This window comes from Pogona vitticeps, chromosome 2 (genome assembly GCF_051106095.1).
Source record: "Pogona vitticeps strain Pit_001003342236 chromosome 2, PviZW2.1, whole genome shotgun sequence".
NCBI classification, from domain to species: domain Eukaryota; kingdom Metazoa; phylum Chordata; class Lepidosauria; order Squamata; family Agamidae; genus Pogona; species Pogona vitticeps.
In genome coordinates, this window is record NC_135784.1 from 1,685,413 (window position 1) to 1,708,230 (window position 22,818).

Here is a 22,818-nt window from a genome sequence, read left to right on the forward strand (position 1 = left end):
CTTCCCCCTCTTGCGGTTTAACTGAATCTCCAATGCACACACCCCCAACACACACATCCTTCTCTCTCTTCTCCCCCATCTGATAAGGTCCCTCCGTAAGCTAATTAAAAGATGTACCTTCATGTCATGCATCAAGCTAACATACTGCACACCCTTTAATGCAGAATAAAAAAACTCAACAAATAAGAAAGGGGGGAAGGGTTTTTGTTTGTTTGTTTTTGGCTTAATGTAGATTTAGGATTGAATATCATGTCGGCTAAGGGTATCAGACAGCTGGTCATCCTTTCCAGGTGGTGAAGACCAGAAGGGATTTTGAAGAGCTCCAGAAAGCTCTCTCCAAACTGAGAGAATGGGTGGCAAAATCTAAGAAAATGCAAAGTAATACTCATTGGGGCAAAAAAAGAAAACCCCCAAAGCTTTATTTATCATCTCATGGTTTCTGAGCTGTCTGTGATGGATCAGGAAAGAGATCTTGGTGTGCTCATGGACAGCTCGATGGAAGGGTCAACCCAGCGTGCAGCAACAGTGAAGAAGGCCAATTCCATGCTAGGGATCATTAAAAAGGGGATTGAAAATAAAACAGCCAACCTTCTAGTCCCCTTGTACAAAATGCTGGTAAGGCCACATCTGGAGTATTGTGTACCGTTCTGGTCACCGCTCGTCAAAAAAAGACAGTGTGTGTTGCAAGTGCACAGCACTGTGGCTATGCTGTTTGAGATTTTCTTCAGGATTCTCCAAACTGAGAGCAAAAACAGGGACACAGGAGACGTTTCGTTCACCAAGAATGTATTTACAAAATAGACATGTCTAGCACCTCAGAACTGGCAAATTCGCACGATGCCTTCCAACAAAGGGACGAGCTGCTCTTCCATACATCAACACAACAAGTAAGCCCTGTCAGCAACCTGTTTGTATATTGTTGCATGATGCAATTATGATGCATCAAATTGAACTCTGCTCATCTGTTGGGTATTTCCGGGATTTTAAAAAAAATATTTTTAATAATTTCAGACAGCAGATAAGTGAAATGGTGGATAACAATCCCGATCATACGAGGGTCCTACTTTATATTGAATGACGTAACATTTTTCTCTAAACTATCTATACTATTAATATTCTTTCAGGTGAAAAATATTAAGAGAAGTATTAATATTGTAACCTTATAAAACAGGATTTTCTCTATCATCACCAACTTTGCCCCATTCCCTCCCTCTCCCCTCCTCCTCTACATACCACCTATCCCCCTTTCCCTTCCCAACCTCCTTCCCCCCCATGAAAAGTAGTGAGGTGACCTAGCCTCCGGTTCCTACGACTGGGCTGTTCCATGTGGGTTAGGCCATGTGGGGGAGGCCAAAACCAATGCTCGGTAGGAAAGGACCCTCCCCACGCTCGTGACCTGCCTTACTGCACATGGATATAAATGAATGAGCATGTTTGTTATTTCATAAACAGAAAGCCCTGAACATCAAGGCAGCTGAAAATCTTCCCATGTTCCATGCATTTATGAGGATTCTCACTTGGTGTGGGTCCTTTGATGGGAATGTAGCCAGTCACTCCGGGAGAAACTCTTTCCACATTCCATGCACGTAAAGGGTTTCTCCCCCGTGTGAATCCTTTGATGTAAATTAAAACCACTGCTCCGGCAGAAGCTCTTTCCACATTCCATGCATTTATATGGTTTCTCCCCAGTGTGGATTTGTTGATGTGTACTCAGGTCACTGCTCTGACTGAAGCTCTTCCCACATTCCTGACACGTAAAGGGTTTCTCCCTTGTGTGGATCCTTTGGTGGGCACGTAGATCTCCACTGTAACGGAAGCTCGTGCCACATACTAGGCATTTAAAGGGTTTCTCCCCAGTGTGAATCCTTTGATGTATATTAAAAGAATCGCTCCTACTGAAGCTCTTTCCACATTCCATGCACTTAAATGGTTTCTCCCCTGTATGGATTCTTTGATGCTTTCTATATGATCCACTGTCGCTGAAATTTTTTCCACATTCCATGCATTTATATGGTTTCTCTCCAGTGTGGATCCTTTGGTGTGTACGTAAATTTCCACTGAGACGGAAGCTTGTTCCACATTCTAGGCATTTAAAGGGTTTCTCCCCTGTGTGAGTCTTTTGATGTATATTAAAAGAATCGCTCCTACTGAAGCTCTTTCCACATTCCATGCACTTAAATGGTTTCTCCCCTGTATGGATTCTTTGATGGTTTCTATATGATCCACTGTCAATAAAACTCTTTCCGCCTTCCATGCATTTATATGGTTTCTCCCCAGTGTGGTTTCTTTGATGTCTACTCAAGTGACTGCTCTGACTGAAGCTCTTCCCACATTCCATGCACATAAAGGGTTTCTCCCCTGTGTGGATCTTTTGGTGGACACGTAGAGCTCCACTCTGATGGAAGCTCATCCCACATACTAGGCATTTAAAGGGTTTCTCCCCTGTGTGAGTCCTTTGATGTAAATTAAAACTACTGCTCCTACTGAAGCTCATTCCACATTCCATGCACTTAAATGGCTTCTCCCCTGTATGGATTTTTTGATGTTTTCTGTATGATCCACTCTCGCTGAAACTCTTTCCACATTCCATGCATTTAAAGGGTTTCTCCCCACTGTGGATACTTTGATGTCTACTCAAGTGACCACTCTGAATGAAGCTCTTTCCACATTCTATACATTTATATGGTTTCTCCCCTGTGTGGTTTCTCTGATGTCTATTCAGGTGACCACTGTGACGGAAGCTCTTCCCACATTCCTCACATGTAAAGGGCTTCTCCCCTGTGTGGATCCTTTGGTGTGCATGTAGATCTCCACTGTGACGGAAGCTCATCCCACATTCCAGGCATTTAAAGGGTTTCTCCCCTGTATGGATTCTTTGATGGTTTCTATATGATCCACCATTGCTGAAACCCTTTCCACATTCCATGCACGCATATGGTTTCTCTCCTGTGTGGTTTCTTTGATGTGTACTCAGGTGACTGCTCTGACTGAAGCTCTTCCCACATTCCTCACAGGTAAAGGGTTTCTCTCCCGTGTGGATGCTTTGGTGTTTACTTAGGTCTCCATTCTGACGGAAGCTCATCCCACATTCTAGGCATTTAAAGGGTTTCTCCCCTGTGTGGATCCTTTGATGTAAATTAAAACTACTGCTCCTACTGAAGCTGTTTCCACATTCCATGCACTTAAATGGTTTCTCCCCTGTATGGATTATTTGATGTTTTCTGTATGATCCACTGTTGCTGAAACTTTTGCCACATTCCATGCATTCATATGGTTTCTCCCCTGTATGGATCCTTTGATGTAAATTAAAACTATTGCTCTGATTGAAACTCCACTTTCCATGCATTGGTACAGTTTCTCCCCTTTTTCGGTCATTTTGATTCAGGGACTTCTCTGGTGCCTGTTTTTCTTCTTCCTTGATTTCCAAACGTCTTTGTTCCTCTTTCCGACTCAGATCTTTTGTGATTGTTCTTACCGTTCCGTTCTTTACCTGAGAGAAAAGGAAAAAAGAAATCTTATTCCTAGTCCAGAACGGAAATGGAAGACATTGGAGATTATACCCGGTTTCATCATCCCCAACGGTCTTTCTCTCCTTCTTTGTACCCTCGGCTCAACTCGGTGTTTCCTTCAGAACAGGATACCCTTTACCAAGCTAAACTCTTTCATTCTTGGACTGAATCCTAATTCCCCAAATGTTTAAGCTGAGGTTTAAGCTGAGCTCAAATGCCTTGGTCTGCATGATGGGGGGGGGAGAGAAAGGCTTCAGCAGAATAAACAGTGATCATCTGTTAAATTTAAGATAAATTCTTTCCCATAGGGCCCATAAGTGCTGTTTTGGGGGGCATTTGCACTCCTCTGTGAGTGCCCCACAAGAAGGACTGGACTGAGGCAGACCAGCCACATCAGCTACAAGGGACTGGCAAGGAGATCTGAGGCCTCAGGTTTCATGGCTGTTCTCCTGAGTGGAGTGAATAAATTGTGAAAAACAGGCAGCCCTCCCCCCAGGTCGGAGGTACCTGGGTCATGAAAAAAGGCCAGTGTGAGGAGCTGGCTGGTTCCCTGAGCCTTTCTCCAGCAGCGTCCCTTTTTTCCAAGTGGAGGAAAGCCTGTCCGGCAACCCAAGGAGCTCTCAAGGCCTCTTTTCTTCCATTTCCCCTGGAATTGAGGGCAGGACACGTCCCAATAGGCTCAAGCGACAGGAAGATGGATTTCGGTTAAGATCAGGGAAAAAGGTCCTAACGGTTTGAGGAGTATGACAATTGGACCACCCTCTGTCCGACCAGCTTTGATTTGGATCCCTGCAGTGAGCAAGGGGTGTGGACAGAATGGCCTCGGAGGATCTGGCCATGTCTGGTGACGTCTGCCTTTCAAAACTTCAGTGGGTTCAAAACATGGTAGCCAGATGGCTGACTGGGGCCGGTCAAAGAAATCACATGACCCTTCTGTGACAAGAACTCCACTGGCTACCCATCCATTTCTGGTGTGCTGGGTTTATTTTATTTATTTATTTATTTTTTATTTATTGCATTTATATGCCGCCCATCTAGACACAGTCTACTCTTTAACCTCTGAAGCCCTAAAGGGTTTGGGTCCAAGCTAGATCAAGGGCCGCCTTTCCCTTTGTGAGCCTGCCCAGGTGTCGAGATTATCAGGGGAGGACTTTCTCTCTGTCCCACTGACCTTACAGGTGCGTCTAATAGGGAATGTAGGAGAGGGCTTTCTCTGTGGATACTCCCAGAATATGGAACTCCCGCCCACTGGAGGCCAGGCTGGTCCCATCTTTGCTGTCCTTCTGCAAGCAGAAAAGACCTTTCTCTTGTACTTTCCTGTTTTGCCTCCATTTCATCCTTGCTAGTATTATAATCCTCTTCACGGATTGCTGCCTTGTCGTGGTGAAGGGGCTTGAGTCATTCAGAGAAGCTATGGGCTGTGCCGTGCAGGGACACCCAAGATGGACAGGTCCTAGTGGAGAGTTCCGACTAAATGCGATCCAATATGGTTGTTGTGCGTTTTTCGAGCTCTTTGGCCGTGTTCTGAAGGTTGTTCTTCCCAACGTTTCGCCAGTCTCTGTGGCCAGCATCTTCAGAGGACAGCACTCTGTGCTCTGGTGTAGTTGGCTTGGGAGTGCTCTCTGGGAGTGCTGTCCTCATAAGACGCCGGCCACAGAGACTGGTGAAACGTTAGGAAGAACAACCTTCAGAATACGGCCAAAGGAGCCCGAAAAACCCACAACAACCATTAGATCCCGGACATGAACGCCTTCATGAATACCATTCCAATATCTTTGCCAAGAAAACTCCATGAACAGAAACAAAAGGCTAAAAGATATGAAGATGGAAGATGAGCCTCTCAGGTTGGAAGGCATCCAACATGCTACTGAGGAAGAGCGGAGGACAAGTACAAGTGGCTCCAGAGCTAATGAAGTGGTTGGGCCAAAACCAAAAGGACGCTCAGCTGTGGATGTGCCTGGAAGTGAAAGGAAAGTCTGATGCTCCAAAGAAAAATAGGAATCTGGAATATAAGATAAATAAAAAAGGGGAAAAAAAGCAATGCTTCTCAGGAAAGGACGCTCCCCACTCTCATGACCTGCATTACTGCACATGGATATACAGTGAGTGACTCGCTTAACGGGTGCCCCGTTTAACGACGAATCTGCATAGCGATGAATTTTTTTCAATCGGTTTTGCGATCTCATTGCGATGATTTAGATAGGGGAAAATCACTTTGCGATGATCGGTACCATTTCGCATACCGATCATCGCATAGCGATGATTTTCCAACAGCTCTTTGGCAATTCCAAAATGGCCGCCGGGTAAAAAATGGCCGCCCGCTGTGTTTTCACCCGGATTCCTTGCTTACCGGGCAACGAAAATGGCGGCCGCATGGAGGATTTTTGCTTAAAGGTTAGTTTTAAGCCCATAGGAACGCATTGAAGGGGTTTCAATGCATTCCTATGAGCTTTTTAAAACCACATAGCGACAAAATCGCTTTGCAGCTATTTTTGCTGCACGGATTATCGTCACTATGCAGGGCACCACTGTAAATGAATAAACATGTTTGTTATTTCGTAACCGGAAAGCCCGGCACTTCTAGGTAGCTGAAGGTCTTCCCATATTCCATACATTATGAGGCTTCTCACTTGGTGTGGGTTCTTTGATGTGAATGTACATTGTCACTCCGGCGGAAACTCTTTCCACATTCCATGGATTTATATGGTTTCTTCCCAGTGTGGATCCTGTGATGTGTATTCAGCTGACCACTCTGACTGAAGCTCTTCCCACACTCAATGCACGTAAAGGGTTTCTCCACTGCGTGGATCCTTTGGTGTGCACGTAGATTTCTACTGTGACGGAAGCTCGTCCCACATTCAAGGCATTTAAAGGGTTTCTCCCCTGTGTGAGTCCTTTGATGTAATTTTAAATGACTGCTCTGATTGAAGCTCTTTCCACATTCCATGCACTTAAATGGTTTCTCCCCTGTATGAATTCTTTGATGGTTTCTATATGCTCCACTGTCGCTGAAGCTCTTTCCACATTCTATGCATTCATATGGTTTCTTCCCAGTGTGGTTTCTTCGATGTCTCCTCAAGTGACTGCTCCAACCGAAGCTCTTTCCACATTCCTCACACATAAAGGGTTTCTCTCCTGTGTGGATCCTTTGGTGTTCACGTAGCTGTCCACTGAGACGGAAGCTCCTCCCACACTCTAGGCATTTAAAGGGTTTCTCCCCTGTGTGAATCCTTTGATGTAAATTTAAACTATCACTCCGATTGAAGCACTTTCCACATTCCATGCACTTAAATGGTTTCTCCCCTGTATGGATTCTTTGATGTTTTCTGTACGATCCACTGACCATGAAACTCTTTCCACATTTGTCGCATTTGTATGGTTTCTCGCTGGTGTGGATCCTCTGGTGCACAATTAAGTGTCCACTCCGACTGTAACTCTTTCCACATTCCATGCATTTGTATTGTTTCTCCCCTGTTTTGGTCATTTTGATTCAAGGACTTCTCTGGTTCCCGTTTTGGGTCTTCTTTGATTTCTAAACCTTTTTTTTCTGTTTCCGACTCAGTTCTTTCCAGAGTGTTCTTACCATTGTGTTCTTTACCTGAGAGAAAAGGAAGAAAGAAATCTTATTCCTAGCCCATAACAGAAATGGAAGACATCAGATATTATACCCGCTTTCATCATTTCCAAGTGTGAAGGAGAGAAAGGGAGTGAGCCATCCTTCTCAGTCAAAGGACCGGAAGGAGGCATAGAATGTGTTGAAGGGATATTAGTGGAGGTGGAACAAGATGACAGGGAGGCGCAACAGCATGGAGAAGTGTGTTTGGCTGATGAGAGAGGGGAGGAGCTTGATTTGATTGTATGGGAAGATATAAATGAGGGAGAAAAGGCAGGAAGTTTCAGAGTGGTAAAGAGTGAACCAGCAGACAAGAAAGATAGGTCTAGATATTGTGGGGCCTTTGATGCGGTCTGCAGGAGGGCACACACACATACTGGTGATTGTAGATTATGCGACACGGTATCCGGAAGCTATTCCCTTGTGGTCTACCACTGCCAAGACACTAGTGAAGGAATTAATGCAGGTCTTTTCTAGGTTGGGTTTTCCAAAAGAAGTTTTGACTGATCAAGGGACGAACTTTATGAGCCAAACTTTTAAGGAAATGTGGCACCTCCTAGAGGTGAAACCGATTCACACGGCCGTCTATCACCTTCAGACTAACAGCCTTGAGGAGACGTTCAATAAGACCCTGAAGGGCATGCTTAGGAAGTTGGTGATGGAGAAACCCTGGTGGTAGCATTTGTTAGTGGCTCTAATGTTTGCCATTCACGAGGTACCTCAAGCCTCCACAGGCTTTTCGCCATTTGAGATGATGTACGGGTGGAACCCTCAGGGTGTATTAGATCTTGTGAAGGAGAAGTGGGAAAGTGGAAAGGATGAAATCCAGCTAGTTGTGCAGCATGTGATAGAGATGAGAGACCATCTAAGGAAGGTGGCGGAAATAGCCAAGGAACATATGGGGCAAGCCCAACATGATCAGAAAAGGCGGTACAATACCAAAGTCAGACCTAGACAGTTTGAACCAGGGCAGAACGTATTGCTATTAATGCACTCTGATTCAGCTAAATTGTTTGCCACATGGCAAGGGCCTTATGAGGTTACACGGAAGATAGAGCCAGTGAATTATGAGAGATACATGCCAGATAAGACTAAGAAGAAAGGAAGTTTCCACGTTAACCTATTAAAGGAGTGGAGAGAAAGACAGGCTTTATGGGGTGAAGAGGGAACACAGGGTTTTGGTCCAGATGTAGAGACATGCCTTAGGAAAGACTTACGTATCAAGATAGATGAAACATTAGATGGTCAAAGGCAGCAGGAATTGAGAAGGATAGAAAAGGAGTTCAGACACGTGTTCTCAGGTCAACCCGGATGGACCTCTTTAACAGAACATGTGATACAACTCCCCCAGGGGTAGTGGTCCGGAGGAAGGAATTGGCCCTATCACTTAAAGGAAATCATCAACAAAGAAGTAAAGGAGATGTTAGCATTAGGAATCATTGAACCATCACGTAGCCCATGGAGAAGTTACCCTGTGGTGGTCCCAAAGTCAAATGGCAAAGTTCGGTTGTGCACAGACTTTAGACAACTCAATGAGGTGTCTAAGTTTGATGCATATCCCATGCCAAAGATTGATGACTTGCTAGAGTGGTTGGGACGGGCGGAATATCTGACCTCTCTCGATCTAACAAAAGGCTACTGGCAAATACTGTTAAAGGAAGAAGATACAGAGAAGACAGCTTTTGTCACTCCCCAGGGGTTGTACCAATTCTTAAAAATGCCATTTGGTTTGCATGGTGTGGCAACCACCTTTCAGAGACTAATGGACAAGGTGCTCGAGCCAGTGAAAGAGTTTGCGGGAGCTTATATTGATGACATCTTGATTTATAGTAAGAGCTGGGCAGAACATATGATACACTTAAGACGCATGTTGACTGAACTAGGAAAAGCCGGACTGAGAGTCAACCCTGAAAGTGTAAGATTGCTAAGCAAGGAGTACAATTTTTAAGGTTCCAGGTGGAAGGAGAAAAATCCAACCAGTGTCAGATAAGGTAGAAAAGATAGTGGCATGGACACCCCTCACTACCAAAAAAGAAGTGCAACAGTTCTTGGGACTTGCAGGGTATTATCGGCAATTTGTGCCCAATTTCACGGAAATCGCGGCCCCCCTAACAGATCTTACACGCAAGAGGAAATCCAACATAGTAACATGGGGACCCTTAGAACAACGTAGATTTGAGGTTTTGAAAGAGATCCTATCTCAGATTCCCAGTTGTTATGCTCCTGATTTTGGACTACCTTTTGGGGTACAGACGGATGCTTCTGATCGAGGGATAGGCGCCGTCTTATCTCAAAAGAGAGGGGAGATTGAATATCCCATCTTGTACCTGAGTAGAAAACTTACAGGGCGAGAGCAGAAGTATGCGACAATTGAAAAAGAAGCTCTGGCAGTAAGGTGGGCCATACAGGCGTTGAGGTACTATCTGTTAGGGGCACCTTTACTGACCATGCACCCATTCAATGGCTTAAGAGGATGAGGGACACTAACCCTAGGTTGACAAGATGGTACTTAAGTCTCCAGCCATTCACCTTTACAGTACAATATAGGAAATGCTCATGCTAATGCAGACTATTTTTCCCGACAGATAGACAGAGGAAACCCACAAGAACTGAGTACGGTGCACTCGGAGGGGGGGCATGTGAAGGAGAGAAAGGGAGTGAGCCATCCTCCTTGGTCAAAGGAGTGGAAGAAGGCATAGAATGTGTTGAAGGGATATTAGTGGAGGTGGAACAAGATGACAGGGAGGTGCAACAGCATAGAGAAGTGTGTTTGGCTGATGAGAGAGGGGAGGAGCTTGATTTGATTGTATGGGAAGACATAAATGAGGGAGAAAAGGCGGGAGGTTTCAGAGTGGTAAAGAGTGAACCAGCAGACAAGAAAGATAGGTCTGTTCAGACAGAATAGAGCATGGGCCATGAGAGTTTTCTGAAGTTACTTAAAGAATTCCTGAATCTGCAAGTTGATGGAGGATTACTGCCAGGACCTCCACACAAACTCCAGAGTTTGTCGTGCATGGTCAAGAGGTAGATCCCTTGGAATGGACTGTGGTGGTTTAACCACACAATCAGCGTGGGGGGAGACGGTTGATCCTTCCCAGTCCCTCTTTACTCCAGAGTCAGCGGGAGGGGGACTGGGCGAGACATCCATGTTGTGGGATGGTCTGCGCGGTACAAACCATACCGATCTGCCCTATGATCAACCGGGAGTAATTTGGGCCAGCCCCCCAGTGAAGAGAAAGGACAAATAACTACTCGAGTTCGAAGTTATAAGTTGTTACCAGAGTTAAGTTGAATGGACCCTTTTGAGCCAGCAGAGTTGAGTTTGTTTACGAATAAATTGGATTCTGTTAGAAAAGATGAACAGCCTCCTGTCCCTTTTCCCACGCTGTCCTATCCATTTTCTAACTTTGTACCTTACTGACATGACAAAGGAATTCTCAAAGGCTTCTATACAACTCTACATGCTCTCTGCATACCCAGTTAATCACTCTCACAGTAGATCAGCTAAGGTAAGTGGTTTATAGTCAGTAGATATTTCAGATGTAAACAACTGTATTTAAAGAGTTTTACCAAAAATCCTATTCTTATTTCAGTCAATCCCTATAATATTAAAACAGTCATTTTTCAAAGAATTTAATAAGATAATCATGAGATTTATATGGCAAGGTAAAAAACCAAGAATTAAAATTAAGGCAATGCAAGATGCTAAGCAGAGGGGTGGCTTTGGTCTTCCTGACTGGGTTCTGTATTATAGAGCTTGTATTCTAGATTGGATAAAAGAATGGATAACTCTAGAAAATGATAGATTACTTAGCTTGGAGGGACATGATTTGCAATTAGGCTGGCATGCCTATTTATGGTATAAAAAGGACAAAGAACAAAAAAATTTTAATTCACATATGATAAGAAGAGCTTTACTGGGAATGTGGAGAAAAATTGTACAACAAATTTATTACAAAATACCTGTATGGGTGTCACCGTTAGAGGCCTTTATCCAACCCAGTCTTATGACAAAAACAAACTTTTTAAAATATCAAGATCTATTAAAAAAGGATGGTGAACTAAAGTCTAAAGAAGAGCTAGAGTCACAGAATATATATAGAGAGTGGTGGCCTAGAGCACAGCTAGAATCTAGATATACAAAAGATAAAATAGAAGGCTTCTACTTAGAGCAAACGATTTTTGACAAACTTTTATTAGGTTCAAAAGAACAAACTGTTAAGAAAATGTATAATTATATGTTGGAAATTAAGATGCAAGATGAAATGGTTAAGGAATGTATGATTAAGTGGGCACAAAATATAGGGCATAACATTGATATTGATCAATGGCTGAAAATATGGCAAAATAATATAAAGCTTACAAGATCGGTGAACTTTAAAGAGAATATATATAAGATGTTTTATAGATGGCACATGACCCCAGAAAAATTGTCAAAGATGTATACAGATGTATCAAATAAGTGTTGGAAATGTGAATCACAAGTGGGAAGCTATTATCATATATGGTGGTCATGTGGAGTAGCGAAACAATATTGGAAAAGAGTGCATGTAATGTTGGAACAAATATTGCTCTGTAAAGTGCCATTAACCCCAGAACTGTTTTTATTGAGTATGATACCTGAAAATATAGATAAGTCAAAGAATTATATAGTTATATACATAGTTACGGCAGCTAGAATTTTATATGCTAAAAATTGGAAAAGATCAACGGTACCGAAACAAGAAGATCTTATTGAAAAGATACGGGAAATAGCCGAAATGGACATTTTATCAGAATTCATGAAGGACTATCCCTTGCAAAAGGCAACAGAAAGATGGGATCTATTTAACAAGTGGACAGAATCAACAGGCAGCCTGTGAACAGTACATATTGAAAGGAGAACTGAATCTAGAAGGCAGAAAAGAGTAAATAGAATAATTTAAAATCTTGATATGGCAATAGGTACAGAATGGATGAAAGTATGTTATTGTCTCCCCTCTTCCTCATCAATCCCAATTCCCTTTTCCTTTTTGTTATCCCTTATAAAAAATAAAAAATATTAAAAAAAAAAGAGTTTTACATTAAAACATGGAGCTTCTCCCCACGTTTGACCCACTGATCTCACACAGGGGGCTCATGAATGTTTGAGCTCAAATGCCTTGGTCTGCATGGGCAGGGGGGGGGAGAAACGATTCAGCAGAATATGCAATGATCTTCTGTTAAATTTAAGATAAATTCTTTCCTATAGATCCCTACCCTACCAAGTGCTTTTTTGGGGGGAGATGCATTTCCTCTCCTCTGTCAGGGCCCTACAAGAAGGACTGCACCGAGGCAGACCAGCCACATCAGCTACAAGGGACTGACGAAGCAGCAGCAGCATTTAGTCAAAGGAAGGGGATTTGGGGCCTCCGGTTTCAGGGCTGCTCTCCTGAGGGGAGTGAATAAATTGTGAAAAACAGGCAGCCCTCCCTCCAGGTTGGGGGTACCTGGGTCATGAAATAGGGACAATGTGAGGAGCTGGCTGGTTCCCTGAGCCTTCCTCCAGCAGCGCCCCTTTCTGCCAAGTGGAGGAAAGCTTGTCCGGCAACCCAAGGAGTTCCCGAGGCCCCTTTTCCACCCTTTCCCCGGGAATGGAGGGCAGGACACGTCCCAACGGGCTCAAGCGACAGGAAGCCGGATTTTGGTTTAAGATCAGGGGAAAACTTCCTAATGGTTTGAGGAGTACGACAACAGAACCTGCGGCCTTAGGAGGAGGCGGTGAGCGCTCCAAGGCTGGAGCCATTTCAGGGGGAAATTGGACCACCCTCTGTCCAGCCAGCTTTGATTTGGATTCCTTCAAGGAGCAAGGGGTGCGGACGGGATGGCCTCGGAGGCCCCCATCGAACTTAAATTGTTCCAGGATTCTAAGAAACAGAGAGGCCGCCTGCGCTGGATGGATTTTCGCTCTCTCTGAAAACTCAGCTGTGCAGTTCGGGGGTCCTCCTGGATTCATCCCCAAGCCTGAATGCCCAGGCTTTGGTGGCGGCCAGGACGGCTTCTGCACAAAGGACCGCCTCTCCCTTTGTGAGCCTGCCCGGGTGTTGAGATCATCGGGGGGGGGGGTTTCTCTCTGTCCCACCACCCTTACAGGTGCATCTAATAGGGGACACAGGAGAGGACCGTCTCTGTGGATACTCCCAGACTCTGGAACTCCCTCTCACTTTAGTGCAGGCTGGTCCCATTTTTGCTGTCCTTCTGCAAGCAGGCAAAGATCTTTCTCTGATATTTGATCCTTGCATTTGATCCTTGCTAGTATTATAATCCCCTTCACGGATTGCTGCCTTGTCGTGGCGAAGGGGCTTGAGTAACTCAGAGAAATTATGGGCTATGCCGTGCACGGACACCCAAGATGGACAGGTCATAGTGGAGAGTTCTGACTAAATGCGATCCACTGGGAGCAGGAACTGGCAAGCCTCTCCAATATCTTTGCCAAGAAAATCCCATGAACAGAAACAAAAGGCTAAAAGATATTAAGATGGAAGATGAGCCCCTCAAGTCGGAAGGCATCCAACATGCTACTGAGGAAGAGCGGAGGATAAGAACAAGTAGCTCCAGAAATAATGAAGTGTGTGGGCGAAAGCTGAAAGGACCCTCAGCTGTGGATGTGCCTGGAAGTGAAAGGAAAGTCCGATGCTGCAAAGAAGAATACTGCATAGGAACCTGGAATGTAAGATCTATGAACCTTGGGAAGCTGGATGTGGTCAAACAGGAGATGGCAAGAATAAACATCGACATCTTGGGTTTCAGTTAACTAAAATGGACAGGAATGGGCGAAATCAATTTAGACAATCATCTACTACTGTATTGTGGGCAAGAGTCCCGTAAAAGAAATGGAGTAGCCCTCATAGTCCACAAAAGAGTGGAAAAACTGTAATGGGATACAATCTCAAAAGTGATAGAATGATTTCAATACGAATTCAAGCAGGGCTTTCAACATCACAGTGCACCAACCACCAATGCTTGTATGGAAGAATATATCATGCGAAAGGCTGGACTGGACAAATCCTAAAATGGAATGAAGATTTCCAGAAGAAATATCAACAACCTGTTATGCAGATGATACCACTCTGATGGCAGAAAGTGAGAAGGAATTGAAGAACCTCTTAATGAGGGTGAAAGAGTGTGCCAAAAACGGTCTGAAGCTCAACATCCAAAAAACTAACATCATGGCCACTGGTCCCATCACCTCCTGGGAAATAGAAGGGGAAGATATGGAGGCAGTGACAGATTTTACTTTCTTGGGCTCCATGATCACCGCAGATGGTGAAAGCAGCCACGAAATTAAAAGACACCTGCTTCTTGGGAGGAAAGCAATGACAAACCTAGGGGCCGACAGAGGATGAAATGGATGGACAGTGTCACTGAAGGGACCCACATGAATTTGACCCAACTCCGGGAGGCAGTGGAAGACAGGAGGGCTTGGACATGACTTAACGACTAAACAACAAGAACAGTATTTCTTTACTCGTTGTTGTTAGTTTAAATACTGTCTTTTTAATGATGTAAGCTGCCCTGGGTCTTTATTTAGCCGAATGGTGTGGTAAAAATATTTTAAATAATTAAACATCATGTCACAGGAAGACAGGGCAGCATCCCGGCTCAACGGTGCCAAGATAGCCCGTCCAGAGCACAGGATCCGGCCCCACTACCCATCCAATGGCCTCTGGACAGACAATCAGTGCAGGGAGAAAGACAAAGAAGAGGGATCCCTGCTTTGGGGATCCCTGCAAAGAAGGCAAAGGGATCCTTACCCGGAGAGAGCTTCTTCCTGAGATTCTCCAGGGGGATCTCCTTCTGCGGAGCCCTCTGGCCTCGATCTAGGATGGCCTGCGCTCCTGCCCGGAAATGCCCCCCTGCGCCCGGAAAGGACCCAGAAATCTGTAAAAGGAAAAGAAGAAATTGGAGGGCCAAACTCCAACTGTTGTGTCTTCAGTGGCTTGTTAGAGGAAGCCCCAAAACCCACACCAAGCACAGCCATTCCCAAAGGACAATTTCCCGATGGAAAACAGACATATCATGTCCTTTTTCTCTATTTTCCAAGGAGGAGCCGCTCAAACCTAATGCCCAGGGAGAAGGGGTTTCGCCATTTATCTCCTTTTTCCTGAAACAGAAAGAGGGTCCCCGTTGGTCTTGCTCTTCCACTCGGCCCGAAATAAATTTTTTTTACGTGTAGAAGTAAAAAACCTTCAGTTTTGGGCAGGAGGCGAATTTTAAAAAGAACAAAGTCAGGAGAAGAAGCCTGGATTTCCGGAGGAGAAGACGAGGCCTCTGGTCTTCTGCCTCCAGCCAAGTCGGTCCCTGGAGGGCGACGTGACACCCCTCCTCCTTTGCGGCTCCTGGCCTCTCCTCCTGTCCTCGAGGAGCTCCTTCCCTGATCCTAGATTCCCCACCCAAAATGGCATGTGCCGGACCCCTCCCCAGGGCCTCGAAAGAGGCCACCCCCCTCCCCAACCCTCGGGGCACCTTCTCCCCCTGCACCCTCCTGGGGGGGAGGCTTCTTCTCTTCCTCCTCCTCTCCTGTCCTTTCCTTTTCCTGCAGCCTACTCGAGAGGAGGAGGAGGGGAGGCAAGTACCCCAGTTTCCCTTTCTTGCCTGTTCTTAGAGGTCCCTCGGAGGGGCAGTGGGTGTTATGGAAAAGGAAGGCCCAATACTGAACAAATTTTACTTATAATCAATAAGGCTTTAGGACTAACAAAGGCTAAGCAAAACCGCTTATAGTTGCAGCTGCCGTTGCAGAAAATATTTTAGGATATTGCTTGACTAACATAAAAAGAGGATGTGAACTTAGACACAGATGCCTGTGTCAGCAGAAATGTTCCAGACAAAGTTGAAAACAGGAAGTTAAGTAAACGACGCGACTAACTGTTGACCTAGTGTAACCGAATGTACTAAAAACATGTGGTTTGGAAATAACATTTGCTGAGAGTTGAAATATTATGAATATAATAAGAGGGGGTGGATGATCAAGGGGGAGGGTTCTTGATTTGGGTGGGAAAGGGGTGGAATAAAGGGAAATTAATTAATGTGAACTCATTGGCCAACTGGTTAATGAGTGTGTGTGTGTTTAGTCGTTTAGTCGTGTCCGACTCTTCGTGACCCCATGGACCAGAGCACGCCAGGCCCTCCTGTCTTCTACTGCCCCCCGGAGTTGTGTCAGGTTCATGTTGGTTGCTTCGCAGACACTGTCCAGCCATCTCATCCTCGGTCGTCCCCTTCTCCTCTTGCCATCACACCTTCCTAACATCAAGGTTTTTTCCAAGGACTCTTTTCTTCTCATGAGATGGCCAAAGTACTGGAGCCTCAGCTTCAGGATCTGTCCTTCAAGTGAGCATTCAGGGTTGATTTCCTTTAGAACTGATAGGTTTGTTCTCCTTGCAGTCCAGGGGATTCTCAAGAGCCTCCTCCAGCACCACAATTCAAAGGCATCAATTCTTCGGCGGTCAGCTTTCTTTATAGTCCAGCTCTCACTTCCATACATCACGACAGGAAAAACCATAGCTCTGACTATTCGGACTTTTGTTGGCAAGGTGATGTCTCTGCTTTTCAAGATGCTGTCAAGATTTGTCATCGCTTTCCTCCCAAGAAGAAGGTGCCTTTTAATTTCAGGGCTGCTGTCTCCATCTGCAGTGATCATGGAGCGCAAGAAAGTAAAATCTGTCACTGCCTCCATATCTTCCCCTTCTATTTCCCAGGAGGTGATGGGACCAGTGGCCATGATCTTAGTTTTTTTGATGTTGAGTTTCAGACCGTTTTTTGCACTCTCCTCTTTCACTCTCATTACAAGGTTCTTTAATTCCTCCTCACTTTCTGCCATCAGAGTGGTATCATCTGCATATCGGAGGTTGTTGATATTTCTTCCGGCAATCTTAATTCCAGCTTGGGATTCCTCCAGTCCAGCCTTCCGCATGATGTATTCTGCATACAAGTTAAATAAGCTGGGGGACAATATACAGCCTTGCCGTACTCCTTTCCCAATTTTGAACCACTCTGTTGTTCCATGACCAGTTCTAACTGTTGCTTCCTGTCCCACATATAGGTTTCTCAGGAGACAGATAAAGTGGTCAGGCACTCCCATTTCTTTAAGAACTTGCCATAGTTTGCTGTGGTCCACACAGTCAAAGGCTTTCGCATAGTCAATGAAGCAGAAGTAGATATTTTTCTGGAACTCTCTGGCTTTCTCCATAATCCAGCGCAAGTTAGCAATTTGGTCTCGAGTTCCTCTGCCTCTTCGGAATCCAGCTTGTACTTCTGGGAGTTCTCGGTCCACATACTGCTGAAGCCTACCTTGTAGGATTTTGAGCATAACCTTGCTAGCATGCGAAATGAGTGCAATTGTACGGTAGTTGGAGCATTCTTTGGCACTGCCTTTCTTTGGGATTGGGATGTAGACTGATCTTTTCCAATCCTCTGGCCACTGTTGAGTTTTCCAAAACTTGTTGGTATATTGAATGTAGCACCTTAACAGCATCATCTTTCAAGATTTTAAATAGTTCAACTGGAATGCCATCACCTCCACTGGCCTTGTTGTTAGCCAGGCTTTCTAAGGCCCACTTGACTTCGCTCTCCAGGATGTCTGGCTCAAGGTCAGCAACTACATTGTCTGGGTTGTCCGGGATATCCAAATCTTTCTGATATAATTCCTCTGTGTATTCTTGCCACCTCTTCTTGACGTCTTCTGCTTCTGTTAGGTCCCTTCCATTTTTGTCTTTTATCATGTTCATCTTTGCGCAAAATGTTCCTCTAATATGTCCAATTTTCCTGAACAGATCTCTGGTCTTTCCTTTTCTGTTATCTTCCTCTATTTCTTTGCATTGTTCATTTAAGAAGGCCCTCTTGTCTCTCCTTGCTATTCTTTGGAAGTCTGCATTCAAGTTTCTGTAACTTTCCCTATCTCCCTTGCATTTTGCTTCCCTTCTCCTCTCTGCTATTTCTAAGGCCTCGTTGGACAGCCACTTTGCTTTCTTGCATTTCCTTTTCTTTGGGATGGTTTTCGTTGCTGCCTCCTGGACAATGTTACGAGCCTCTATCCAAAGTTCTTCAGGCACTCTGTCCACCAAATCTAGTTCCTTAAATCTGTTCTTTACTTCCACTGTGTATTCATAAGGGATTTGGTTTAGATTATACCTGAGTGGCCCAGTGGTTTTTCCTAATCTCTTCAGTCTAAGCTTGAATTTTGCTATGAGAAGCTGATGATCAGAACCGCAGTCAGCTCCAGGTCTTGTTTTTGCTAACTGTATAGAGCTTCTCCATCTTTGGCTGCAGAGAATATAATCAATCTGATTTCGATATTGCCCATCTGGTGATTTCCATGTATAGAGTCGCCTCTTGTGTTGTTGGAAAAGAGTGTTTGTGATGACCAGCTTATTCTCTTGACAAAACTCTATTAGCCTTTGTCCTGCTTCGTTCTGAACTCCAAGGCCAAACTTCCCTGTTGTTCCTTTTATCTCTTGGCTCCCTACTTTAGCATTCCAGTCCCCTAGAATGAGAAGAACATCTTTCTTTGGTGTCAGTTCTAGAAGGTGTTGTAAATCTTCATAGAATTGTTCAATTTCAGTCTCCTCAGCAATGCTGGTTGGTGCATAAACTTGGATTATTGTGATGTTGAATGGTCTGCCTTGGATTCGTATTGACATCATTCTATCATTTTTGAGATTGTATCCCATTACAGCTTTTCCCACTCTTTTGTTGACTATGAGGGCTACTCCATTCCTTCTACGGGATTCTTGCCCACAATAGTAGATATGATAATCATCTGAGCTGAATTCGCCCATTCCTGTCCATTTTAGTTCACTGATGCCCAGGATGTCGATGTTTATTCTTGCCATCTCCTGTTTGACCACCTCCAGCTTCCCAACGTTCATAGATCTTACATTCCAGGTTCCTATGCAGTATTTTTCTTTGCAGCATTGGATTTTCCTTTCACTTCCAGGCACGTCCACAGCTGAGCGTCCTTTCGGCTTTGGCCCAACCACTTCATTAGCTCTGGAGCTACTTGTACTTGTCCTCCGCTCTTCCTCAGTAGCATGTTGGACGCCTTCCGACCTGAGGGGCCCATCTTCCAGCATCATATCTTTTAGCCTTTTGTTTCTGATCATGGGGCGTTCTTGGCAAAGATACTGGAGTGGTTTGCCATTTCCTACTCCAGGTGGATTGCGTTTAGTCGGAACTCTCCACTATGTCCTGTCCGTCTTGGGTGTCCCTGCACGGCATAGCTCATAGCTTCTCTGAGTTGCTCAAGCCCCTTCGCCACGACAAGGCAGCAATCCATGAAGGAGAGGTTAATGAGGCAGATAGAATATTTTGCTATATAAATCAATGCTGCTACCTTATTTATTCGGAGGTTCTTGGGGGGGGGATTTCCAACTTGAACTTCCCCCGCTGCTGCAGTGATATAAATAGAGCTTTTTTCCTTGCATTTACCTCAGAACTTGGCTAAGAGTCATTACTTGCTCTTAGGTAGATTTTTCTACATTTGTCAGGGGGTCCTATTCGGTGACCCCTTCCACCCTCGGACCCTTTAGGAGGAAGCGGCCTCTCGAAATCTCAAAAAAAAAACCCACAAAATCCCTATTATTATTTTCCCTTCCTGAATGGAGGGAGGGGCCCCAAGACCCCCTCTCCGGATCCTGGGGTGGAGGGCTGCCCTTCTCTCCACCTGGGGCTGCCCATGGTCACGCTCTAGAGAAGGCAGGTGCTTCCCGAGAGCTCGCTGGGGGGGGGCGATCAGGATCATCATCATCAAGTAACTGTGTTACTTGGCCTGAGGTGTAGATGTTTGTATTGTTAGTGGGGGATTTCTAGTGGGTGGGGAGTGTTTGGGGAATGTTATGTGTGTGCATGTGTCTGGTCTCTGGGTGTCTGTGAATTTCGTTGTATGATATACTGTGTATATACTTACAATGACAATAAATTATATTATTATTATTATTATTATTATTATTATTATTATTATTATTATTATCATCACCTCTCCCTCTCTCTGGGGATTTTGGGTCAGAAGAGCTCCTGCATCCCAGGCAGGTGGCCTGGATCAGGCCCCTCGTCCTCCCCCACAGCTGACCCCCCCCCGTCTCCTCCTCCCCTTGAAGCCCCCCATGTCTGGGACCCCCAACCCTCGCCCCCCCCTTGGCAGAGGCCACCCCCCTCCCCAACCCTCGCCCCCCCTCCTGGAGCCCAGAGACCCCCCTCCTTCCCTTCTGACACCCATTGGTGTGACAAGGGGGGTCTCCTCGCAGGAAAGCCCAGGACGATCGGGGGGGGGGAGAACGGGGGGTGGGTGGGGGGAGGGATCGGTGCTTGTCGGAGGGGAGGAATTGCAAACCTGATGGCGCAGAAAAGATTCTCCCCCCCCAAAAAAAAAAACAGGGTTTCCTTGGTATAGAAATCTCCTTCCCCCCCCCCACTATTCAGAGCCCCATATCTGCCCCCCTCCCACCCGTGATCCCCTTCTCACATCCTTTCAGGTCCTGAGGGTGGAAAACCCGGAAGAATGCTGCTCCGCCGACCATAGAGACGAGGGAAGGGAGGGAAAGAGAGGCGAGAGGCCACGTCCTTCCGCTTCCGGTGGCGCCTAGAGCTACGAAGAGACCCGCCTCCCCTTTTTCCTAGCTCTTGGTTCACACCCCCCCCCCCGTGAAAGAAAGAGTGAATGAATGAAAGGGGGGGGATTGGGGTGTGGTTGTGAAATTGCAAAAAAACAAAAGGGGGGAGAAGAGAAGAGAAGAGGGGGCCTTTTGTCTTCCTGCAAAAAAAGAAAGGGGGGAAGATCTCGCACTGGGGGGGGATCCTTTAGCTCCCTCCCTCCCCCCCCAGATTCCCCTCCCCCACCCGCTCCCTCCCCCTCCCTCAGCTGGAGAAAAGCCCAAAGGAATAGAAGAAGAAGCCGAGAGAGAGCCCCCCCACCCCACCCCGTTTTCGCCCCCCCCCCATGGCCAAGAGGATAACCTGAGCTTCCTCTCATCTGTGATCTGCGGGCAGAGGGGGGGGGAGAAAGGAGGGGGAGTCTCGGGAGGATCCTCCGTCGAAATGGAGTGGGGGAGATCCAGGAGGATCCGGGATCCAGACGCCTGTTGTACCCCTGCAGAGCCCTGGACCTGCCCAGCTTTCCCTCTGGTCCTCTGCGGGTGGAGAGTGATTTCCTCTGTGGTGTGAGAGGGATCCTGCGTAAAAACCATGTGAAAGACCCATGACTTCTACGGTGGGGGGGGGTCTGTAGGTACAAATACACCATTTATGATCTGACCTTGTCTTAGGAAGGAGAACATGCAAAAATCATATGAAGTAGGGTGGATCCATGAATTTATAGGAGTACACACGGTAAACGTACTCGTGAGTCAACCAGGAAAATGGGGTAATTTCATAATTTAAAGGAGTGAGCCCTTGTATATTATTATCCATTTTTTTTTAAAAAAAATGTTTTTTTCCCCATGGGCAGGCCTAAGATTGTGTGGCCCAGCAGGGGAAACCTAGAGGCCTGTTCTGATTGGCCAGAATGCAAGGCTATGCAAAGAGGTCCTTTCTTAATTCTCAGAAGTTATTTAAAAAGGACCAATTTCAGAAATTTTAAAAATGCAAAGCATGCTTATATGCTTCTAGACCACCCCATAGCACTTAAAAGGCTCTTTGGGTGGTTTCGTTACATCGGCTGCCCATTGGCCCCACCCACTCCCAGGGCCAGCTGGGTCCTCATTTGACCATCCATGAAAGGATGGAAGGCTGAGCGAACCTCGAGCCAGCTCCCTGGGATTGAACCCGGGTCTTGAGCAGAGTTTTGGCCGCAGGGCGGCAGTTTAACCCCTGCGCCACGAGGCTCTTTCATTTTAGGGGGTTAAAAAGCATTCCAGCCACTCTTCAGAAATCAGAAAGCCTTATTTATTAGAGCTTTTCTTATTTTAATTGGGGATGGTTTATTTTCTTAATTCTAAATAAATCTTTTCTATTTTACCCAAGTGTGGGAAAGAGTGAGGGAATGGTTCTACCATAAAACTGTAGCCTTCAGCTAAGTTTGGCTCTTATGATGTTTGGGTGGCCCACCTTGTCTGGTTGGCGTTAGTCTTAAAAGAATAATCAACCAGAAATATTTCTGTCCCGGAAAAGGTGACCGGTGGAAACATAGCTTGCCTATGGTGGCCAGGACACGCACCCTCGAGGTGTTCACCCCACCTGGGAGCAGAGGGGGGGTCTTTGGAGTCAGTGAGGTCTCTTCTAAGGGGAACCTTCTTAGGATGAGATGAGGAGGGGGCCGATTCCTTTACAAAATGGCCACTCATGTATTTATAGGAGTAAAACAGGGTTACTTCAAACAACAACAAAAAAACCCCACAACTCTAAATCCCTTTGCACAAATGTTCCTAAATTTGGCACTGTCATGATCAGGAGAGATTTATTTTATTTTATTTATTTATTCAATTTTTACCCTGCCCCTCTAGACAACGTCTACTCGGGGCAGCTTACATAAGTTAAAACACATTAAAACAACGTATAAAATGCAATTATACAATTCATTCTAAGCAACAAATTTCCAAGATGGCAATACTCAAAAGAAGAAAAAGAAAAAGAGATGTGATTAGAAGCGTGTCATGAGAATGGGATGTGTAGTCAGGGAAATATAAAACTGGAGTCAGAATGGTTCTGTGCAGAGAATGAATTGAAGGACTTTTGAAAGGGTTTTTCTCA

The 22,818-nt window shown here is 45.5% G+C and overlaps 1 protein-coding gene across 1 annotated transcript; it reads right to left on the reverse strand.

The window, feature by feature from the left end:
- Window positions 1–549: 549 nt before the first annotated feature.
- On the reverse strand, window positions 550–20,757 carry LOC144587298 (uncharacterized). The gene is made up of 4 exons (XM_078387372.1): window positions 20,597–20,757; window positions 14,895–15,021; window positions 6,243–7,107; window positions 550–3,300 (listed from the first exon to the last, which is right to left on the reverse strand). Exons 3-4 carry the CDS (start codon window positions 6,991–6,993, stop codon window positions 1,514–1,516), a joined length of 2,538 nt encoding a protein of 845 aa, XP_078243498.1. The 5' UTR covers window positions 6,994–7,107; window positions 14,895–15,021; window positions 20,597–20,757; the 3' UTR covers window positions 550–1,513.
- Between the last annotated feature and the right edge of the window lie 2,061 nt (window positions 20,758–22,818).